General features: G+C 41.9%; 1 protein-coding gene across 3 annotated transcripts in view; it reads right to left on the bottom strand.

The window, feature by feature from the left end:
* Positions 1-22,196, bottom strand: part of GRB10 (growth factor receptor bound protein 10) — a 305,010-nt gene that overhangs the window by 127,895 nt on the left and 154,919 nt on the right. For all 3 annotated transcript variants that reach the window (XM_040431392.1, XM_040431391.1, XM_040431393.1), the window contains exon 6: positions 12,772-12,910. In XM_040431392.1, the coding sequence (XP_040287326.1) occupies positions 12,772-12,910 (139 nt within the window). The remainder of the gene's footprint in view (positions 1-12,771; positions 12,911-22,196) is intronic.

Genomic DNA, 22,196 nt, shown 5'->3' with positions numbered 1-22,196 from the left:
GCAATATATATCGTTATTGCGATAAATTTCTTAATATCGTTATCGTGGGAATATTTTTGATATCGTCCAACTCTAGCACGGGCTGCACATGTTCGTGTGCATGAGCCCTAATACATACAGAGAAAACTGACAATCATAAATCAGACTCTTTGCTACAGCTGGTCGGTCACATGATGTAGAGTAAAAACATGCATGCTCTTAAAAAGACCACTACATAAACCAGATCAAGTAATAGAACACCGAAATCAGGATGTCTGTTACTACACTATGGTGTCCTCCGTGAGGCAGGTTCCTTTAACACTTCCAGTATACGGCGGTGCTCAGCATCACAACCTTTATTATATGTTGCACTCAGATCAGGCACAACTTTCCTAGTGTTGGATTTCTTTTAAAACGTGCATTAGTAGAATTGTCCTACTAGAGTCATGTAACATGCCAGGTTCATCATCTTTCACTCTGATCTCCAAAATGAAAACATCCAAGCTGCTGTGTACACTGTAGCACATTAAAAGGCTTTTAAAGCACGATGTCCTGTTATGTTAACGGCCTATGTTCAGGACAGGTTATTAAAAGCCAAAATCAGTGGTGGCCCACATGCCGCACCTCTACCAATCAGCTGTGGACTGAGCTGAGAGCAGAATGCCCTGTCCACTGTGTAGTGAATTGGAGCTGAGCTGCATCATGCTGTACTAGAGATGGTGCCAAAGAAATGGCTCATGTCTGATGTCACCCATTGCTCTGCAGCTGCATCTCACCATAATAGTCATGCTGAGACCTCCTTAATCATGTTAGCTGCTTTCTCCTGCATTTGGCGGAGAAAGAATTGCATGAAAGGTAGCAGACAGCAGTATTATCTGCACTCAGAGCAGGAAGTCTGTACTGTACAACTTCAGGCAATAGCCTCCGGGCACCAAGTGATGCCAGGGAAATGGATGGTTTACAGCCCAGTAACAGGCAGCTGTAATTGATATTTTGTGACATTACAGACCTATAGCACACAGTGCACTTTGGAAACTTGCATTTAGAGGTCAAGCATTAGAATCTAAAGAGGAAAAGTCACTAGCCAATTAGTACCCATACACTACTGTAAAATGGGCCAAACCCGCGACTGTCCAACTATCATATACATGTGAGCGTGCCAACTCTCACCAGGTGCATACATTATGGAAAGTAGGATCAGGCTGCTCAGCTGTTAGCACGTAGCAGTAGTTAAATTACTGCTTCTAGAAAAATCCAGCAGAGCCCCTAATGAATATACATGAAAAGGCTTTTTAAATAAAGGGAGTCTGTCAGCAGCGACCTCCCTGTTAAACAGAGGACATAAATAGATTTTATTTAGGTAACCTAAACACAGGAAATATACATGTTTTCCAAACAGGCAAAATGAGCCATCTGGTGCAACAAGGGTGTCACCATGGCTTTCACCACACCAATGCAACGCGCCTTTCAGCCCTCAGTCCCTACTTTGATTGACAGGGCCAGGCGGTGGCGTCGTAGTCTTGCCTGTGCATCCTGTTATCAGCGCATGCACAAAACCAGGCCAGGAAATATTACAATGCCACTGTCTGGATCTATCAAAGCAATGAGGGGAAGATGAAAGGAGCAGAGCTTTGGTGTAACAAGATCAGGAGTGACACCCTTGTTGCACCAAATGACTCACTTTGCATATCTGGAAAAGGCTCATATTTCAGGGACCCCGCCCCCTTCAGGAAGCAGAAAAGCATAACCTACCATAACTATGCCCTTTAGTTTCAGGTTGCTTGTGACAGACGTTAAAATTTAAAGAGGATAACTAAGTCATATGAATAAAAGATCCTCACATACTGCACAATTTACAAGATCGTAAAAATAATGGGTCTAATCAAAAAGAAATTATTATGAGGACAGATAGTTAGAAAGTAAATTTCATTCCTTGAACTCTTCATAAATATTTCCATCTGCAAAAAAATTATGAAAGGGAAAGAAAAAAAAAGAAAAAAAAAAAAAAGAAGTTCCTTTCTTCCAGAAATTCTTGCCAGAGAATAATTTTGTGGCAATTAGGGTACTGTACGTCCCAATTTCATGCACCAAGATTTTCAACACAAGAATGACCTAAGCACCTTTATTGTCTATTTAAACTGAGCCCAAGGACACAAAGCAATGGCACAGGAGGATTTTCCAGAAAAATGTAGGTCAGTGCAGCCACCCAGGATGGATTTCTATGTGGGTAGGACTGGCATGATAAAAGTCAGGTGAATTTCTTGCCAATTTTTCCAAAAAGTGTCACTATGTATTAGCTAGGACACGTCTGGATAAAATCTGCCCCAGAGTTATGTAACGCTTTACAAATAAATTTGTGCACAGTGCAAAAGGCCTTATATTACTGAACAGATTTCCCGATTCTTCTAGAAATGCGCAGTTCTATTACCAATATTTTCTATATGTCTATTAGCAACAAATATCAAACAGGTTTGCTGAAATGTTGCCAGTAGATCTCTACATGCTAAGCAACAGTCTAGAGATTATTATGCATGATACCCCTAAACGAGGGGAGGTAGTGCGCTACTGTGCGGACCCTCCACACACGTTCTCCCCATACATATGCTAACACGTATAGACTATTATCCAAACACCAAGAGGGTTGTTTTTTTTTTTAAGGAAATCTGTCACTAGTTTTTCTGCTAAAGGCAGCATAAATTACTGAGATACCATGATAAAACCGCTAGGTCTCCCCAAACCTTAACTGCTGATTGCTATAGGATAAATCAGCATTGGAGGCAGGGAAATCAGGGACCTCAAATATCAGGACTCATTGGACCGTGCCGTGTACTAAACAGCCCTAGGTGTGGAACTGTTCACTACAAGATTTTAGCAAAATGTTTGGGTCAATTAAAGAATGTGACGCAGCGTTTTGCTAAAGGGATCTGTCACAACTTTATGCCTTCGTTAACGCACAAAAAAATAAAAAAAAATAAAAAAAATAAAAAAAAAGAAGCTAGTGACAGATTTTCTTTACGCCCTAGGCTACTTTCACACTCGCGTTTGGTGCGGATTTGTCATGGATCTGCACAAACACATCCGTTCAGAATGGATCAGTCTTGACCACCATTGAAATGGAGGACGGATCCATTTTCTATTGTGCCAGATTGTGTCATAGAAAACGGATCCGTCCCCACTGACTTACATTGTGTGTAGAAAAGGGTCGGCACTGCTGGAATATATGCGGTGCACGAGTCGATGGAGAGGCGTCCCAAAACTTACAATAAGGAAGAAAAGACCGGCACTCGCGATGATTATTCAATGATGCATTTATTCAGTCACATATTAGAGAACATAGTGACGCGTTTTAGCACACACACGTGCTTTCTTCAGACTATATAATGAACTCCTATCTCATCTCTTATATACACAGAAAGAAGGAGGAGTAACGAAACAAAGGGAAATGACATCATACTGTGTAACTCCGCCCACGTGGGAGCCGACAGGTGAGACAATGAAAGATGCAATAAACCATAGAAATAAATATAAACACATTGATATAGCAGTGAAAAAATTTGGAAAGATTCAGGAATCAAGTCCGCTGAAAAAAAGACAAATATAATATAAATATTTTATAATGGAAATTATACAACCAAGAACTAGGTGAAACTAGAGATATTATATTCGCGATTGAGCCCCTTTGGATCCACCGTTTGTAACCGGTGGATCCAATAAGCCTCACGCTTTAGAAGCAAACTGTTCCCATCACCGCCTCGGCGAGGTAATGATACGCTTTCAATAACTTAAAACCGTAACTGCGATATCGCATGGCGTTTCTCGTGAAAATGATGTGGTAGGGGTAACAACAAATTCTCAGTGCGGATGGTGGACTTATGCTTGCTTAATCTATCTTTTATCCGCATTGAGGTTTCCCCTACATAGACTAAGCCGCAGGGACATTTCAGAATATATATGACATTTTTGCCATCACATGTGAACATGCCTTTAATTGGGATTTGTTCACCAGAATGAGGGGGAGTCAAAGTAGAGCCTCTAATGACGCTCGAGCAGTTGTTACATTTTAAACACGGAAATGTGCCCTGACGCGGGGTAGCCAGTGTAGTTTGTCTAACAATAGGTTTGTTAGTACCTACAGTTGTGTTCAAAATTATTCAACCACCAATGAAATTGAGTGTTTTGGCCAGTTTGACATTGATTTTGATCATTTCAGTCATCTTGTTTACAATTAAATCAAAGAAGCACTTGTAAGTCAGACAAATATAACATAACATTTATAATGAAATAACCACAAATGTCTTTTCTGTGCTCACATCATTATCAGTTTTATTCAACCCCCAAGTGACATTCAATCTTAGTACAACATCCTTTTCCAGTTATAACAGCTTTTTAACGTGAAGCATAGCTTGACACAAGTGTCTTGCAGCGATCTACGGGTATCTTCGCCCATTCTTCATGGGCAAAAGCCTCCAGTTCAGTCACATTCTTAGGCTTGCGCGCTGCAACTGCTTTAAGTCCCACCAGAGGTTCTCAATCGGATTTAAGTCTGGTGACTGCGATGGCCACTTCAAAATGTTCCAGCCTTTAATCTGCAACCATGCTCTAGTGGACTTGGAGGTATGCTTGGGATCATTGTCCTGTTGAAAGGTCCAACGTCTCCCAAGCCTCAGGTTTGTGATGGACTGCATCACATTTTCATCCAATATCTCCTGGTACTGAAGAGAATTCATGGTACCTTGCACACGCTGAAGGTTCCCTGTACCTGTAGAAGCAAAACAGCCCCAAAGCATGATTGACCCCCCCACCATGCTTCACAGTAGGCAAGGTGTTCTTTTCTTCATAGGCCTTGTTATTCCTCCTCCAAACATAGCGTTGATCCATGGGCCCAAACAGTTCTAATTTTGTTTCATCAGTCCACAGAACACTATCCCAAAACTTTTGTGGTTTGTCCACATGACTTTTGGCATACTGCAGTCGACTCTTATTCTTTGGAGACAGCAAGGGGGTGCGCCTGGGAGTTCTGGCATGGAGGCCTTCATTATGCAGTGTGCGCCTTATTGTCTGAGCTGAAACTTCAGTACCCACATCTGACAAATCTTTTTTCAGTTTCTCAGCAGTTACACAGGGACTTTTCTCCACTTTGCGCTTCAGGTAGCGCACAGCAGTCGAAGTCAGCATCTTCTTTCTGCCACGACCAGGTAGCGTTTCAACAGTGCCCTTTGCCTTGAATTCGCGAATGATGCTTCCTATGGTGTCTCTTGGTATGTTTAACATCTTTGCAATCTTCTTATAGCCATTGCCCTTCCTGTGAAGAGAAATCACCTCTCTCGTCTTCCTGGACCATTCCCTTGACTTCACCATGTTTGTAAACACACCAGTAAATGTCTAGAAGGAGCTGAGTATCACAGTCCTTTTAAATCTGCCTAATTGGTGCTTATTATGCTTGATTGCTGCTCCTTGACATCCACAGGTGTTTTCAATACCTGATCGAAAACACTTGAATGAACCTCTGTTCTTAAGAGTGGTAGTCTTTAAGGGTTTGAATAATTGTGTCAATGAAGAAATCACAAAAAAAACATTTAATACTGTATTACAAAAACAATTGATATCATTTTAGTTGCATTTGGTTCTTTAAAAAGTCCTTGTAAGATTTCATTCTGAACACAATTACAAATGTACACTAAATTCCCTAAAACCCTTTACAGCATTGGGGGTTGAATAATTTTGAACACAACTGTATGTCTGCTCTAATAATTTTGTCACTAATGTTATCTGCTCTTTTAAAGCACATCACTGGAGGATTTTGGAAAATCTCTATTTGAGGATATGATCTGGACATAATATGTCGGCGGTGATAGGAACAGTTTGCTTCTAAAGCGTGAGGTTTAAACCACCTCGTATTCCACTAGTAGTGAAGTATCATTCTTGGACATACAAAATGAGGGGCATAATTAACAAGCACTGGCATATTATGTCCAGATCATATCCTCAAATAGAGATATTCCAAAATCCTCCAATGATAGAAACATAGAATGTGTCGGCAGATAAGAACCATTTGGCCCATCTAGTCTGCCCAATATACTGAATACTATGGATAGCCCCCGGCCCTTATCTTATATGAAGGATGGCCTTATGCCTATCCCATGCATGCTTAAACCCCTTCACTGTATTTGCAGCTACCACTTCTGCAGGAAGGCTATTCCATGCATCCAGTACTCTCTCAGTAAAGTAATACTTCCTTATATTACTTTTAAACCTTTGCCCCTCTAATTTAAAACTGTGTCCTCTTGTGGTAGTTTTTCTTCTTTTAAATATGCTCTCTTCCTTTACCGAGTTGATTCCCTTTATGTATTTAAAAGTTTCTATCATATCCCCTCTGTCTCTTCTTTCTTCCAAGCTTTACATATTAAGGTCCTTTAACCTTTCCTGGTAAGTTTTATCCTGCAATCCATGTACTAGTTTAGTAGCTCTTCTCTGAACTCTCTCTAGAGTATCTATATCCTTCTGGAGATATGGCCTCCAGTACTGCGCACAATACTCCAAGTGAGGTCTCACCAGTGTTCTGTACAGCGGCATAAGCACTTCACTCTTTCTACTGCTTATACCTCTCCCTATACATCCAAGCATTCTGCTGGCATTTCGTGCTGCTCTATTACATTGTCTTCCCACCTTTAAGTCTTCTGAAATAATTACTCCTAAATCCCTTTCCTCAGATACTGAGGTCAGGACTGTGTCAAATATTCTATATTCTGCCCTTGGGTTTTTACGCCCCAGGTGCATTATCTTGCACTTATCCACATTAAATTTCAGTTTCCAGAGTTCTGACCATTCTTCTAGTTTTCCAAAATCCTTTTCCATTTGGCGTTTCCCTCCAGGAACATCAACCCTATTACATATCTTTGTGTCATCAGCAAAAAGACAAACCTTACCATCGAGGCCTTTTGCAATATCACTTATGAAGATATTAAACAAAATCGGTCCCAGTACAGATCCCTGTGGAACCCCACAGGTAACATGACCTTGTTTTGAATGTTCTCCATTGACTACAACCCTCTGCTGTCTGTCACTCAGCCACTGCCTAATCCACTCAACAATATGGGAGTCCATGCTCAATGACTGCAGTTTATTGATAAGTCTTCTATGTGGGACAGTGTCAAAAGCCTTACTAAAATCTAGATATGTGATGTCTACTGCACCTCCACTGTCTATTATTTTATTCACCCAGTCAAAAAAATCTATAAGATTTGTTTGACATGATCTCCCTGAAGTAAACCCATGTTTTTCATCTGTGCTTTAAAATGATGTGCTTTAAAAGAGCAGATAACATTCGTGACAAAATTATTAGAGCAGACATAGGTACTAACAAACCTATTGTTAGACAAACTACACTGGCTACCCCGCGTCAGGGCACATTTCCGTGTTTAAATTGTAACAACTGCTCGAGCGTCATTAGAGGCTCTACTTTGACTCCCCCTCATTCTGGTGAACAAATCCCAATTAAAGGCATGTTCACATGTGATAGCAAAAATGTCATATATATTCTGAAATGTCCCTGCGGCTTAGTCTATGTAGGGGAAACCTCAATGCGGATAAAAGATAGATTAAGCAAGCATAAGTCCACCATCCGCACTGATAATTTGTTGTTACCCCTACCACATTTTCACGAGAAACGCCATGCGATATCGCAGTTACGGTTTCAAGTTATTGAAAGCGTATCATTACCTCGCCGAGGCGGTGATAGGAACAGTTTGCTTCTAAAGCATGAGGCTTATTGGATCCACCGGTTACAAACGGTGGATCCAAAGGGGCTCAATCGCGAATATAATATCTCTAGTTTCACCTAGTTCTTGGTTGTATAATTTCCATTATAAAATATTTATATTATATTTGTCTTTTTTTCAGCGGACTTGATTCCTGAATCTTTCCAAATTTTTTCACTGCTATATCAATGTGTTTATATTTATTTCTATGGTTTATTGCATCTTTCATTGTCTCACCTGTCAGCTCCCACCATGGGCGGAGTTACACAGTATGATGTCATTTCCCTTTGTTTCATTACTCCTCCTTCTTTCTGTATATATAAGAGATGAGATAGGAGTTCATTGTATAGTCTGAAGAAAGCACGTGTGTGTGCTGAAACGCGTCACTATGTTCTCTAATATGTGACTGAATAAACGCATCATTGAATCATCATCATCGCGAGTGCCGGTCTTTTCTTCCTCCTTGACTTACATTGTGTCAGGACGGATCAGTTTGGCTCAGTTTCGGCAGACTGACACCATAAAGCTGCAAGCAGCGTTTTGGTGTCCGCCTCTAAAGAGGAATGGAAGTGCAACAGAGCCAAACTGATGCATTCTGAGCAGATCCATTCAGAATGCATAAGGGCAAAACTGATCAGTTTTGGACCGCTTATGAGAGCCCTGAACAGATCTCACAAATGGAAGCCAAAACGGCAGTGAAAGTAGCCTTACATGTATTTTACTTGTAATCCCCATGAAATAACAGTTCAGGACTGTCTTTTTGTAGAACTCTGAAATCTCCTGTTCCTCTCTTGCTCCTAGAGATGTATAGTAAATGGACAGCTGAGTGTTACCAGTTTGGGGGGGGGGGGGGGGGGGGGGGCCGGGGGAGAGAGAGTCTCCCTACACAGTCTGTGCTGGGAAACGACATTTCTCAAAGGGGCATCCTAACAACCAGTTGTCAATGTATTCATATTGAGGTGGAATAACAACGCAGCGTTCTACAAAATGATGCTCCAGAATTAGCCCACAGAGCTTGCAAGTATTTACCAAGACAGACATGTCAAGAGTAGTGCAGATCCTATTAAATCAATTTGGCGTTCTGCATGCAGATAACATTTTTTGTAAAGTATGGTTGTTTACATTTTTTTTTTTTTTTTTTAGACAGCAGAGTCCTGCAACAATTAATTTTTGTTTTTACAATGGGAGTCAATTTCAGATGTGTACTATTGTTTTACCTGCTTGCCGTCGACATTGCAGCGGTGAGCAGGTGTAATTACCAGAAACCATCCTATTCACTTCTATGGGACCACTCCTTCCTATCCAAGTGTATAGGAATGAGCCCTCCCATTAAAGTGGGCTGATCGGCTGGGGTCCCGGGTATCGGACCCTCACCGATCACATACTGATGACCTATCCAGAAAATAGATAATCTGTTATGTCATAGAAAACCCCTTCAACGATAATGGTTCCAGACAAAAAACACTGTGCGCAGTGTTTGCTGGGTTCTGGCGCGATCTCGGCCAAACCCCATTACAGTTAATGAGGCCAGCGGGCATTCAGGCAGTGTGTGACAATGCTGGATCCAGAGCACTCCAGCAGGCTGTTCCCTGCCAGATCTCTTTAACGCCAGTGTGAAACTGGCCTAAGTTGTGAAGATTTTAAACCATCCCTGTATTTTATCCCTTAGTGACTGGCCTGTTTTGCATTTTTGCAACAAACCTTTTCCATCGCATATTATTGGTGAAAAAAATTAAAATAAATAGATGTTATAACTCCATTCTTATTTTATGAAAGTACACACTTGGCACATTTTAAAAGTGCACCCAACACTCATTAACCTGTTCCGGACATAGGGCGTACCTGTACGTCCTGATTTTCCGATCCTTAAGGACACAGGACGTACCGGTACGTACAGATCGGCCGAAGGTGATCGGAACCCAGGGTCAATGCCCATGGGGGTCCTGTGGGGGGGCGGGCAGGCAGGCGATCATCCGCCCGCCCCCTCTCTCAGGATGGCCGAGCGGTTTGCAGAGTGTCAGCACATTTCCAGATGTCAGGCGTTTAACCCCTTCCATGCCGCGGTCCGTAGGGACCGCTGTATGGAAGAGGTTAACAGGGAGGGAGCTCCCTCTCCCATCGGGGGCTGCTGTGCCTTTTCAGCCCCCGATGGGAGAGGGAGGGGGCCCCCCTCCCTCCCCATCACCTACTGTTCTGCTGTGGCAGCGAGTGATGGTTACCATGGCAACCGGACGCCTTCACAGGCATCCGGCTGTCCATGGTGCTGATTAGACTTCTGCTAAAGGCAGAAGTCTAATCAGACTTTGTAAAGTGAAAATACAGTACAGTATATAGTGTACTGTACTGTATTATACAGACAACGAACCCACTGGATCTTCAAGAACCAAGTGGGTCAGGGTAAAAAAAAAAAAGTAAAAAAAAATAATAATAATAACCTATTAAAAATGAAAAAAAATTAATTCCCTATACATGTTTGATATCACCGCATCCGTAACAACCTGATTTATAAAACTGTCATGTTACTTTCCCCGCACGGTGGGGAAACTATGGCTCTCAGACTATGGAGACACTAAAAAAATGATTATTTTTTTGTTTCAAAAATGAAATCCTTGTGTAAAACTTACATAAATAAAAACAAAAGTATACATCTTAGGTATTGCCGTGTCTGTAATAACTTGCTCTATAAAAATATCACATGACCTAACCCCTCAGGTGAATACCATAAAAAAATATAAAAACTGTAAAAAAAAAAAAGCAATTTTTTGTCACTACATTACAAAAAGTGTAATAGCAAGCGATCAAAATGTCATATGCTCCCCAAAATAGTGCCAAACAGTCATCTCATCCCGCAAAAAATTAGACCCTACCTAAGATAATCGCCCAAAAACTGAAAACTAAGGCTCTCAGATTATGGAGACATCTGAAACATGAATATTTTTTTTTGTTTCAAAAATGTAATCAATCATTGTGTAAAACTTACATAAATAAAAAAAATAGCATACATATTAGGTATCGCCGCGTCCGTGGCAACCTGCTCTATAAAATACCACATGATCTAACCTGTCAGATGAATGTTGTAAAAAACAAAAAAAAATGTTGCCAAAACAGCCATTTCTTGTTACCTTGCCTCACAAAAAGTAATCTAGAGCAACCAAAAATCATATGTACCCTAAACTAGTACCAACAAAACTGCCACCCTATCCTGTAGTTTCTAAAATGGGGTCACTTTTTTGGAGTTTCTACTCTAGGGGTGCATCAGGGGGGCTTCAAATGGGACATAGTGTCAAATAACCAGTCCAGCAAAATCTGCCTTCCAAAAACCGTATGGCATTCCTTTCCTTCTGCGCCCTGCCATGTGCCCGTACAGCGGTTTACGACCACATATGGGGTGTTTCTTTAAATTACAGAATCAGAGACATAAATAGAGTTTTGTTTGGCTGTTAACCCTTGCTTAGTAACTGAAATTTTTTTTTGAAATTGTATCTCTATTTTCCATTAATTCTTGTGGAACACCTAAAGGGTAAACAAAGTTTGTAAAATCAGTTTTGAATACCTTGAGGGGTGTAGTTTCTACAATGGGGTAATTTTTGGGTGGTTTCTATTATGTAAGCCTCACAAAGTGACTTTAGACCAGAACTGGTCCTTAAAAAGTAGTTTTTTGTAAATTTCTGAGAAATGTCAAGATTTGCTTCTAAACGTCTAAGCCTTGTAACGTCCCCCAAAAATAATATGTCATTCCCAAAATGATCCTAACATGAAGTAGACATATGGGGAATGTAAAGGAATAACTTTTTTTTATAAATAAAAAAAATTTTGACTCCATTTTACCAGTGTCATGAAGTACAATATGTGACGAAAAAACAAACATTCTCAGAATGGCCTGGATAAGTCAAAGCGTTTTAAAGTTATCACCACTTAAAGTGACACTGGTCAGATTTGCAAAAAATGGCCTGGTCCTTAAGGTGAAATATGGCCGTGTCCTTAAGGAGTTAACACATTCTTGCAATTTTGCATCGAAGCGTAATATTTTGTAAAGACTGAATAAATATTCATCTTTGTAGCTAAACAAACCAATTAGAACCTTCAATGTATAACGCCTCCTATAACTTAACGTTAAAGATGAGAGTTCATGTCCTTTATGCCATGTACACAAGCACAAATCTATGCATATTCCCCAGAAATAGAATGAAAATATATGCGTTATCCATATGCTAGTAAACCGCACAAAAGTCAGCAAATGCTAATGTGTTAACATAATACCAAAATCTAAGCTCTAGCACTAATATGATAGACCAACTTTTGAAGTTACAATATATTCAATATTTCCTAGTCAGTAAGAAGCATATTAGAACAGGACAAGCCTAACCATTAAGGCAATTTAGATGCAGTCTTAATAAGGCCCTGCACTGGCAGTGGATCTGCTGCAGTTCTGTAGAGGCACCAGCCTCTACATAACTTCGGCGGATCCACCACCACTTCTAAATCCATGCCAGCTCCTTTGCTGATGTAGAGTTACACCATTTTGTACGCCTAAAACAAGCATAGAAAATTATGAATGAGATGGGCTTGCCACCCCTTCCCCTTTCCCCGCCCAAGTCATATCCACTTTAGGCCTAGCACGAGTGGTGAAAAGTTGCATATTGCGGTGCAAAGAACCTTTTCCTATCAAATCCCATATTATACTGTGACACTGACAATTTTAATAGAGTTTTTCTTTTTGTAGTGTGTGTTTTTCAAACAAATAATAAAGTAAAAATTTTTAACATTGGTTAGAGACCCCTACAGGGATTCAAGGTCTTGATAGACCTATGCTGCATTTATAAAGAACCTTTGTGCTGCAATCTGCACCAGAAATATGGCTAAAATAGATGTATTTCTGTTAGTAAATAACCCCCTTAGCGTTACACTACAAGTTTTTTACATATATATATATATATATATATATATACATATACACACACACACACACACACACACACACACACACAACACTGTAGTACAATCATCTCAATGCATTTGCATGTTAGGTACTTACAGTCCTTTTGCTAGCAGGCTGATTTTGAGGTAAAGATCCTGGTGCAAGTACTGGGGAGCTTGCAAGCGTACAAAGCTCTGGAAAAGGATTTGGAATTGCTGGTAAAGATGATGTGCGCAGCTGTTCCTCTTGAAGGCGCCTACATAAATTTAAAAATAAAGTTAGTAGATTTTCAAAGACTTTAGTAGACAATTTTTATGCCAAAACCTCATAATAAAGCACAGATTTGGATCCATTTTACAGTAGATGGCCGAAAGGCAACTTTGTTTGTTGTACCATGTGAAGGGAGTCACTAGGACATTGTGAATCATAGCATCAATAGTCTCGACAATTAACACTGGTTTGAGCACTGGATGATATATGACAATTTTAATGACCATCATTATGGACAACATTGTGGCTCATATACAGACTTTAATAATCAAATGAGCATAAACCCCCTCAGGACACAGTCATTTTTCACTTTCCTGACAGTCAAATTTTGTAAATCTGACGTGTCACTTTGTGGTTAGAACTTTGGAAGTTTATTTTTTTTTATTATTTTTTATTAATTTTTTTAATTTTATTTTACAAAACATAATTATACAAACATCTGTCCCACAAAGACCTTCACAATTCCAATATCTTATAATAAAACAAAAGAATCAACCTTATGCATTATATATTAACCTCAAATCTCTCTTCCACCCTCCCCACCCGTTCCCCTCATTGCCCCTGGAGCCAGTGGACACCCACAGATTCACTGCCAAAACAATCTACTATGACCAATAGGCCACTTAGATCACCTAGGTCCAGGTCCATACCAGTTTGCCCATACCTGTTCCCATTGTGCAGTTTTTTGTGTCAGACAAGAGACCCTTTCATAGTTTCTTATCTTGTTCATTAAATTTCTCCATTATGATAGTGCAAGGTGTTTAGAGCCCTAGTTTCTGGCAATTCTGACTCTGGCTAATAACAATCCTTTTAACCAGATTATGCTGTCCTTGCCTGTAATATCTATGGGGAAAAAAACAGTATGGCTAAATCTATTTCCAGTGCAGGTTTGAACATAAGCATCCTGAACATTTCCTCAAAGATCATACCCCAATACTTCTGAATAATTGGGCAGCTCAATATCATATGGCTAAAATCAACTTGTTCACTTGGGGCACCTGTGATACAAGTACTTATATATCCTGGAAAGCTGAAGCGGGGTGTAGTATAAATGGTGTACCATTTTAAAATAAATAAAACCTAAAATTGATAGATTGTCAGATTTCGATTTTTATAAAAACAACCCCCCAGTTAAGTGCACAGTCACTCCCAATTTCTAATTCCCACTTTTTCTCACTCTTGAATTTTGTGACCTTACCTAATACTTTGATACTTTTATATATTTGTGACATAGTGACCCTCATTTCCTTACAATTATAACAAATCTGTGAAATCATGATCTTCAAATCAAAGTAATTCCTATTCTTCGTGCTTACAAAGGCGTGTTTTAAATTGTATATAACTAACTAAAGTATCTACCTTTATGTCAGGGCATAGTTCCTCAAGGGGTCTAATGCATCCTGAAGTTACCAACTGAAATCCGAACTAATCCCCTCTTTTCCCAAAATATATAATCACTTAGTGCCATAAACTCCCTTAAATAATAACTAGCACTAATATGATTTAATATGACTTATTTAATTTTATTCCATACCAACTGTAGCATTCTGCTTATGGGACATAGCTTCCCCCGGTTACCCAGGTATCTCGTTTCTAATATACTGATTATATCTCGATAGGGACCCCTAAACTCCTTTATGAAGTATTGCACTGGGCTGTCCTCTCCCTGCCCAAGACACAATTGGATTTGAGCAGCCATGAAATAACCCTGTATATAGGGTAGGGAGATTCCCCCCCTCTTCTGCAAGCCAAAGATATTTGCTTAATTCGGACTCTTTCTTCCCCATATTAGATCGCTAATTAGGATTCCCACCTGGTTAAAGAAAGAGTCCTCAATCCAGATCGGGCATGCAGTAATAGTGTATAAAATTTGCGGGAGTAAGACCATTTTTATTGATGCAATTCTCTGTTTGAGTGTAAGCTTCCGCCAAACTCTGACTTTATCTTTAAGTTTACCGTGCAATGGGGTTAAGTTTGACTTATTGAAGTCCTGTAATACACCAATAATCTTTACCCCAAGATACTCTAACTGATCTGTGTGGTTCAATATCCTAATCGTTCCCTCCTCGCTAGCCGCCTGTCGCTTCAAGGGAAGTAATACTGATTTGGCCCAGCTGATTTCAAATCCCGAAATGAAACCAAAATTATTTTATCATGCAGTCCCCTTCCCCCAAACCCCATAATATTCTCATCCTGCCTTATTTAACAGGCAATATGTTCTAAAAAAATTGCGAAGAGGATTGGGGAAAGGACAGCCATGTCTAGTATCCCGATGTAACTCAATGGGGTCAGACCATACCCAGTCGATACTTATTCTTGCCGTTGGGCGACTATATAACAGCTATATCCATTTGATAAAATTACGTCCCAGGTTATCCATAATCTCCCAGAGGTAGTTCCACTCCACCCTTTCAAATGCTTTAGCAGCATCTAGAGACAGGACAGAGCAGTCCTCCCCTCCTGGAAATTAACTTATGTTAGTTTGAGCGTGCTGTTTGGGCATGAAGTCAGTTTGATCTGGGTGGATCAGTTTATCAATCACCTTTTTGAGTCGTATTGCCAGAATTTTCGCACATATTTTAAAATCTGTGTTTAGTAGTGATATTGGCCGGTATGAGCCCATCTTCTCATCCTTGCCTTTTTTTGGAATAAGAGTGATTATAGCTTTAGATAAATGGGAGACTACCCGATTTTCCAGATTCATTCAAAACTTGAAGTACACGTAAATGAGGGAAGAGGATCTTCCCATAACTTCTATAGATCTCAAAAGGGGGTCCGTCGGAGTCTGGAAAGGAATTCCCGCGAATAAATCTCATAGCCTCATGTAGATCGCAAAGTTTAATTTGTGCATTCAAAAAGGGAGTTTTCCTTCTCCGTTAATACAGGGATATCTAATTTATTAATAAAGGATTCCAGATCTTGCTCATTCCCTTGCAGGTCAGATTTATAGAACGCAGAAAAAGAATCAACAAACTCCCGTTTAATTCCTTCAGGGTCTGTTATTATAGCGCCATTTCTCGATCTAATGCTAATAATTATATTATTGCCTTTTCTGTTTTGGACTATGGATGCCAACAGTCGTTGGGGTTTTCCCAGAAAAACAAAACCTGTGTTGGGCTTTATTGGTTAAATAATTTATTTAATCCTCATTTTCTTTGGTTAGTTGTTGTTGCACTTCTATATTTCTTTTTCGACTAATCTCTTCCTCAAGTGCGCTAACCCTCTCCTCGAGTTGCATTTCTGTTTTAGCAAATACAGCTTTGGTTTTCTTTATTTTACCCAAATATATTCCCTATATTAATGCTTTTAATTCATCCCATACCGAGTGGATATGGGCTGAGTTATTATAGTTCCAAAACTCTCTAATCTCATTGCTAATCTTTTCCTGTTCTTTGATCAGGCCTATCCAGTATGGATTAAGCCTCAATCTCCTAACCTTCTGCGTTGAGTCCCTATCCTTGATCGCAAGGAGGATAGTGCAGTGGTCAGATATACTATGCGATTCATATTTCATTTAGTGTACCACATCTATGAAGTCAGGGCTTGTCATGTTATGGACCATTAAGACAAAATGGATACTTGCTTGTTGAGAACTATGCTTCACTAAGATGGCGGCCAGGCATTGAGCCAATGCCTATAAACTAGAATCTTACTTTGTGTTTTATTATGTGCTTCTTTGTTGTTTCCGTTCAGCTCAAGCAAGCAGTTTCAAAGAAAGAAGTAGTAACGGCTTCACCCACCAGCAAGGGGGGAGGGGGGGGGGGCTTCCTCTGGTCATTGATGTGGACAGAAAATAGAGTTTATAGCCAATAGAAAAGATACACGCCACCTTACACCCCCCCCCACTCCTCTCCGTCCTATATACAGTCTGCTGTTCTGCAATAAACCAGAGATCCTGTTATAACCCCCAGCTGTGTGTTGTCTCAGTTTGATCTCTCTGTGCACATACATAAACCAATTTGGACCAGTACATCAACCGAACTGGCAGTTTGACCAGAACCACAACAATTTGGAGCCCAGCGTGGGGTTCTAGGATTGGACCCTCTGTTCCCGTACCCCCGGAGACCAGACGAGGAGAGGCGCACTAACAGAGTCCGGGATCGAGACCCGTAATACGAGGTAGGAAAATTTAGTCATCATGCCTATAAAGTGTCCCCTGGTGTCGCCTCTTGGTGTTCGTCTGAGGGAGGAGTGCGGCAGCAGTCTGGGACGTCCTCGAGGGCATGAAAGAACCAAACCCATATGGTTTTTAAAGTCTTGATGTACTGTGTTGTGCCTATAAGTTGTGAAGACCCTGTTGACAAGTATCACTGACTGAGACAAGGATTTCCCCTATTAGCCTGTATCTGAGTTCAGCCCGGCGTCTGACTCAAATCTCCATAAAGGGGACGATCACAGAAGGGGGGAGAGCGGTCCGCGGTAGCCCAGAGTGTGCTGACCGAAACTCAAAGGTCTTCACGTCCAGTGATTATTCTATACAGAGGCCTTTAGACGGCTTCAGTAGGTGCGAGAGATAATGGGAAATGAGGAAAGTGTCCCGAAGGGCTACTGTTCACCTTAACAGTACGTGGCAGACAAGAGGCAAACGTTTCATAAAAGGATTAACCAAGTTAGAGAATTATTATAGTGTCTGCAAAGGAGGCATCCTATGTACTGCCACCTGGCAAGTGTTGTTAAATGAGAAGAGAGGGAAGTCAGAGGATGATAAATTGACAGACATGGTCCGTGTGTGGTTGGACTGTAGTAAAGAATTTTAACAGATTGGGGGGGACAAAATTTTGATGACAAAAGAAAGATATTTCTGTAAACCTGGTGTTACATTGATACATGACTTGCCACCGCCCTATAATGACGCCAGGAAGAAAGCAGGTGGGTGGACCTGCAAAACATGTGGTCAACAGAATCCCTCCTCCCGTGATACGTGCCTTGCCTGTGGGGCACCCCGCCCACAAAACCACACCTTGGTAACTACTCCCCGGCACGTCCCATCACTTCCTGGGTTAGCTACAGTGCCATCTGGTCCCCAGTCAACGCCCATGAACGGACCTTTAATATCATTCGATTCGGGACCCCGTCACTCCTATGTCACCCTTACCCCTTCCTACTGCTACCTTGTACCCCATGGTCAACCCGGACGGTACATTTAACCTACCCCACTCACCTGCCACCCATACTCCTATAATGGTGGGGGGGCAACCTGAGGAAGCAGAACAGGGGGATGCAGGCAGTGCTGCAGAATCCACTACAGGTATACAAAACGCACTGGGTGATATGCAGACTCCTCAGTGGGGTACCCCGACAGACTATGGTGATCCGCCAACTTTATCCCTTTATTTACAAATGCCTGAATAGGCAGTGGAACCCATCTTGGCCCAGGTACAAATTAATACTTCACTTTTATTGCAATATTTATTAAAATCTAACACTCCATGTAAACATGAAACACGGCTTAATTGGTTAGAGACAAAAGAAACAGAAGTCATCAATCCACTGTTAGAAGTGTTGGTTTAGTCAATTAAAGGCGATGTGCACAATCCCTCACTCTAATGTCTAAAGGGGCAGACTCTTGCCGTGCCGCGTCTGCAAATATTGTCGCCAACTTAGTCTGATTATCAGCTAAATCTGATTATCAGAAACTACTATATGATGGTGGGAGACTTGGCCCGTCAACCCACTGGGAAACTCCAGGTACTAATTTGGCAACTAACAATTGATGCAGACGTTGACAACACAGCTATAACTCCTGTGTATGCCAACTGCTTATTGCAGATATGACAGTAATCCGCCAGACTACTATTTGCCTCTTAACAGTGGACTCGTGACCGCATGTTAAAACCTAAAACTGCCCCCCGACATGTTTCGTTAGTTACACTGGCTTCTTCAGGGGTAAACGGGCAGCGATGAGTGACCTCAGATACTGGAGGCTGAAATAGAGCGTACACTGATTGACAGATGCTACCGCCCTATCAGTCAGAGGGCAGGAGACTCCGCCAGCCAATTGCCATAATGAAACAAAACTCCCATCAGTTCATTATGTCACCTTCTGCCGTCGCCTCCTAAGTTAGTCATCGCAATCGTGCTGCCCTAAAAGCGCATGCGCAGGCACTTAGACATCCACAGCTATTGCATGCCTCACTGCGCATGTTCTGCGTCGTACAGGGCTGCGCACTGACTGAGCCATACGGACAGAAAAAGAAAGATGCACAGGACCGAGTTGCGCCAGAACTTAGGGGTGAGTCATCATCATTCAAAGTGCAGACCTATTGAACAGTAAGCTAGAACGCATTAATTCTGCCCAATACTGACACCGGGCCATACCCTACTGCGCATAAAACTGCGCTTAGGTAATGATGGGGTAAACCAGTCTATTAGTAATACAGGGTGGGCCATTTTTATGGATACACCTTAATAAAATGGGAATGGTTGGTGATCTTAACTTCCTGTTTGTGGCACATTAGTATATGTGAGGGGGGAAACTTTTCAAGATGGGTGGTGACCATGGCGGCCATTTTGAAGTCAGCCATTTTGAATCCAACTTTTGTTTTTTCAATAGGAAGAGGGTCATTTGACACATCAAACTTATTGGGAATTTCACAAGAAAAACAATGGTGTGCTTGGTTTTAACGTAACTTTTTTTCTTTCATGAGTTATTTACAAGTTTCTGACCACTTACAAAATGTGTTCAATGTGCTGCCCATTGTGTTGGATTGTCAATGCAACCCTTTTCTCCCACTCTTCACACACTGATAGCAACACCGCAGGAGAAATGCTAGCACAGGCTTCCAGTATCCGTAGTTTCAGGTGCTGCACATCTCGTATCATCTGAAGGCAATCGTCTATGCTGTGAAGATACGAGATGTGCAGCACTTGAAACTACGGATACTGGAAGCCTGTGCTAGCATTTCTCCCACGGTGTTGCCACAATACTGCAGGGTCAGATTACAGAGTTACAAAACAACTTACAGAAAATTGAACAGGGAAACCTTGAGACACTGAAAGAAGCCCTAGCACTTAACCGGCCACAGGGACCTCCAAAATGTGTGTGTGTCTTTCACCCCACAACAGTTATTCACCATAGTGAATTTACTGCCTGATCCCGAGACCCATCCCATGCCCTTTTTCAGGAAACTGTCCCAAGTGCATCAAACCTATGGGTGCACATGGTTGGACCTGCAAAGTATAGTGGAAAACAAGACAGGTGAATACTCCTCACTGATAATGGATCAAATCCACACCCCTGAACTGAAGAGTGATGACTTTGACCCCCGGGATCATGAGTCTGGGGAATACTTTATAGAGCAACTACAGAAATGGGAAAAAGCTAGATTAGCAGACCAATCTACCACATTACAGGATATGACACAGGAAAAAGTTGAAACTGTCGAGAAATTTGCTCAGACGATTAAACAAAGTTACAAAGACATGGGTTTTTAGTCAGAATGAGCCTGTCCATCTCAGACTCTTGGCCCGCTCGTTTGTTGATGGTCTACGACCAGAGATAAACAAAGCCCTTGTGACCTGTCGCCCCGAGTGGAAATCACTGACACTAGACATGTTGGAGCAGATTGCAAAGGGTCTAGAGAGTAACACAAAGAAAACCTGTGCAGCCACTCTGTCACTTCCCCTAGATTCTCCCAGACTAAACCCCCCCCCAACTCCACCTCCCTGCAGGAGTCATGTTGCAGTTTGTTGTGAGCAAAACATGCCCCTTCAATCTGTTAGCCTGGATATTCTGAAGAAAATCAGAGCCTAACATACAGTTCAAAGAGGATGGAACGGTCACCCTCGGTACAGCCCTACACCCGGAAGATACTTGCCTCCTTATGGCATTAACCACACTTCAGGACGCTAACTCTTATGAGCAAGGGGATTCGCTGCAAACCATTTTGCACCTCATCACCGATACTCTCTGGGCTAAAGGACCCCAGGATATCGGACGCCTTAATCTCCCACCGGTCACTGTGACCCTGAAGGACTCCCAGGTCCTGCCATACAAAGCGCAATATCCGCTTTCTATCTCACAAGATGCTATTACCCTCCAGGTGCAAGCCCTCCTGCAGAATGGGGCAATCAATATCACTACCTCTCCCTGTAACTCGCCCCTTTACCCAGTTCAGAAGAAAAGGGAGAAAGGACAGCCTCCAACGTACCGCATGGAGCAGGACCTCCGAGCTGTCAATGAGGCTACTGTTCTTGAGACACCTATTGTCCGCAACACGCACACACTCATTGCTGGCATTCCACCCACTGCATTGATCTAACCAATGCATTCTTTTCTATTCCCTTACATGAGAAATGTCAGTTTCTTTTTGCTTTCACACATGCAGGCAAACAGTACACCTGGACTGTTATGCCCCAAGGGGACCAAAACAGCCCTTCCTGCTTCAGCAAGGCTATGTCCTCTGTTCTGAAACCCTGGCAAGCAGATCGCCTGGAAGTAGAACTCCTCCAATATGTGGATGACCTTCTCCTCTGTGCGGTCTCTCCCCAAATCTGCATGACTAAGGCTACTTTCACACTAGCGTTTGGGGCTCCGTTGGAAGGGGCTCACAAGCGGCCCCGAACGCATCCGTACTGCCCTAATGCATTCTGAGTGGATGCGGATCCGCTCAGAATGCATCAGTCTGGCAGCGTTCAGCCTCCGCTCAGCAAGCGGACACCCGAACGCTGCTTGCAGCGTTCGGGTGTCCGCCTGGCCGTGCGGAGGCAAACGGATCCGTCCAGACTTACAATGTAAGTCAATGGGGACGGATCAGTTTGAAGATGACACAATATGGCTAAATTTTCAAAGAGATCCGTCCCCATTGACTTTCAATGTAAAGTATGGACGGATCCGTCTGAACTACTTTCACACTTAGAATTTTTTCTAAGCTATAATGCAGACTGATCCGTTCTGAACGGATCCAAACGTCTGCATTATAGGAGCGGATCCGTCTGTGCAGACAGCAGACGGATCCGCTCTAAACGCAAGTGTGAAAGTAGCCTAAGTCTGTCTCACTTCTCCAGTTCCTAGCCCCCGCTGGATGTCGAGTCTCACAAGTCAAACTACAACTGTGTCTCCCCAAAGTTGTCTTCCTAGGTCATTGTATCTCTCAAGGTCACAAGCACCAAACTGAGGCCAGGAAGAAGGCTCTCTCAGACATCCAACTCCCAGACACCCCATATCAGCTGCAAACCTTCCTGGGACTCCTCTTCTACTGCAGGCCCTGGATCTCTGATGCTTCTGTCCTCATGCAACCCTTATATATGACTGTATACCTCTCAATGCTACT

Source organism: Bufo bufo, chromosome 5, assembly GCF_905171765.1.
Source record: "Bufo bufo chromosome 5, aBufBuf1.1, whole genome shotgun sequence".
Lineage (NCBI taxonomy): Eukaryota > Metazoa > Chordata > Amphibia > Anura > Bufonidae > Bufo > Bufo bufo.
The sequence above is the reverse complement of the archived record's forward strand: the minus strand, read 5'-3'. Positions and strand labels throughout refer to the sequence as shown.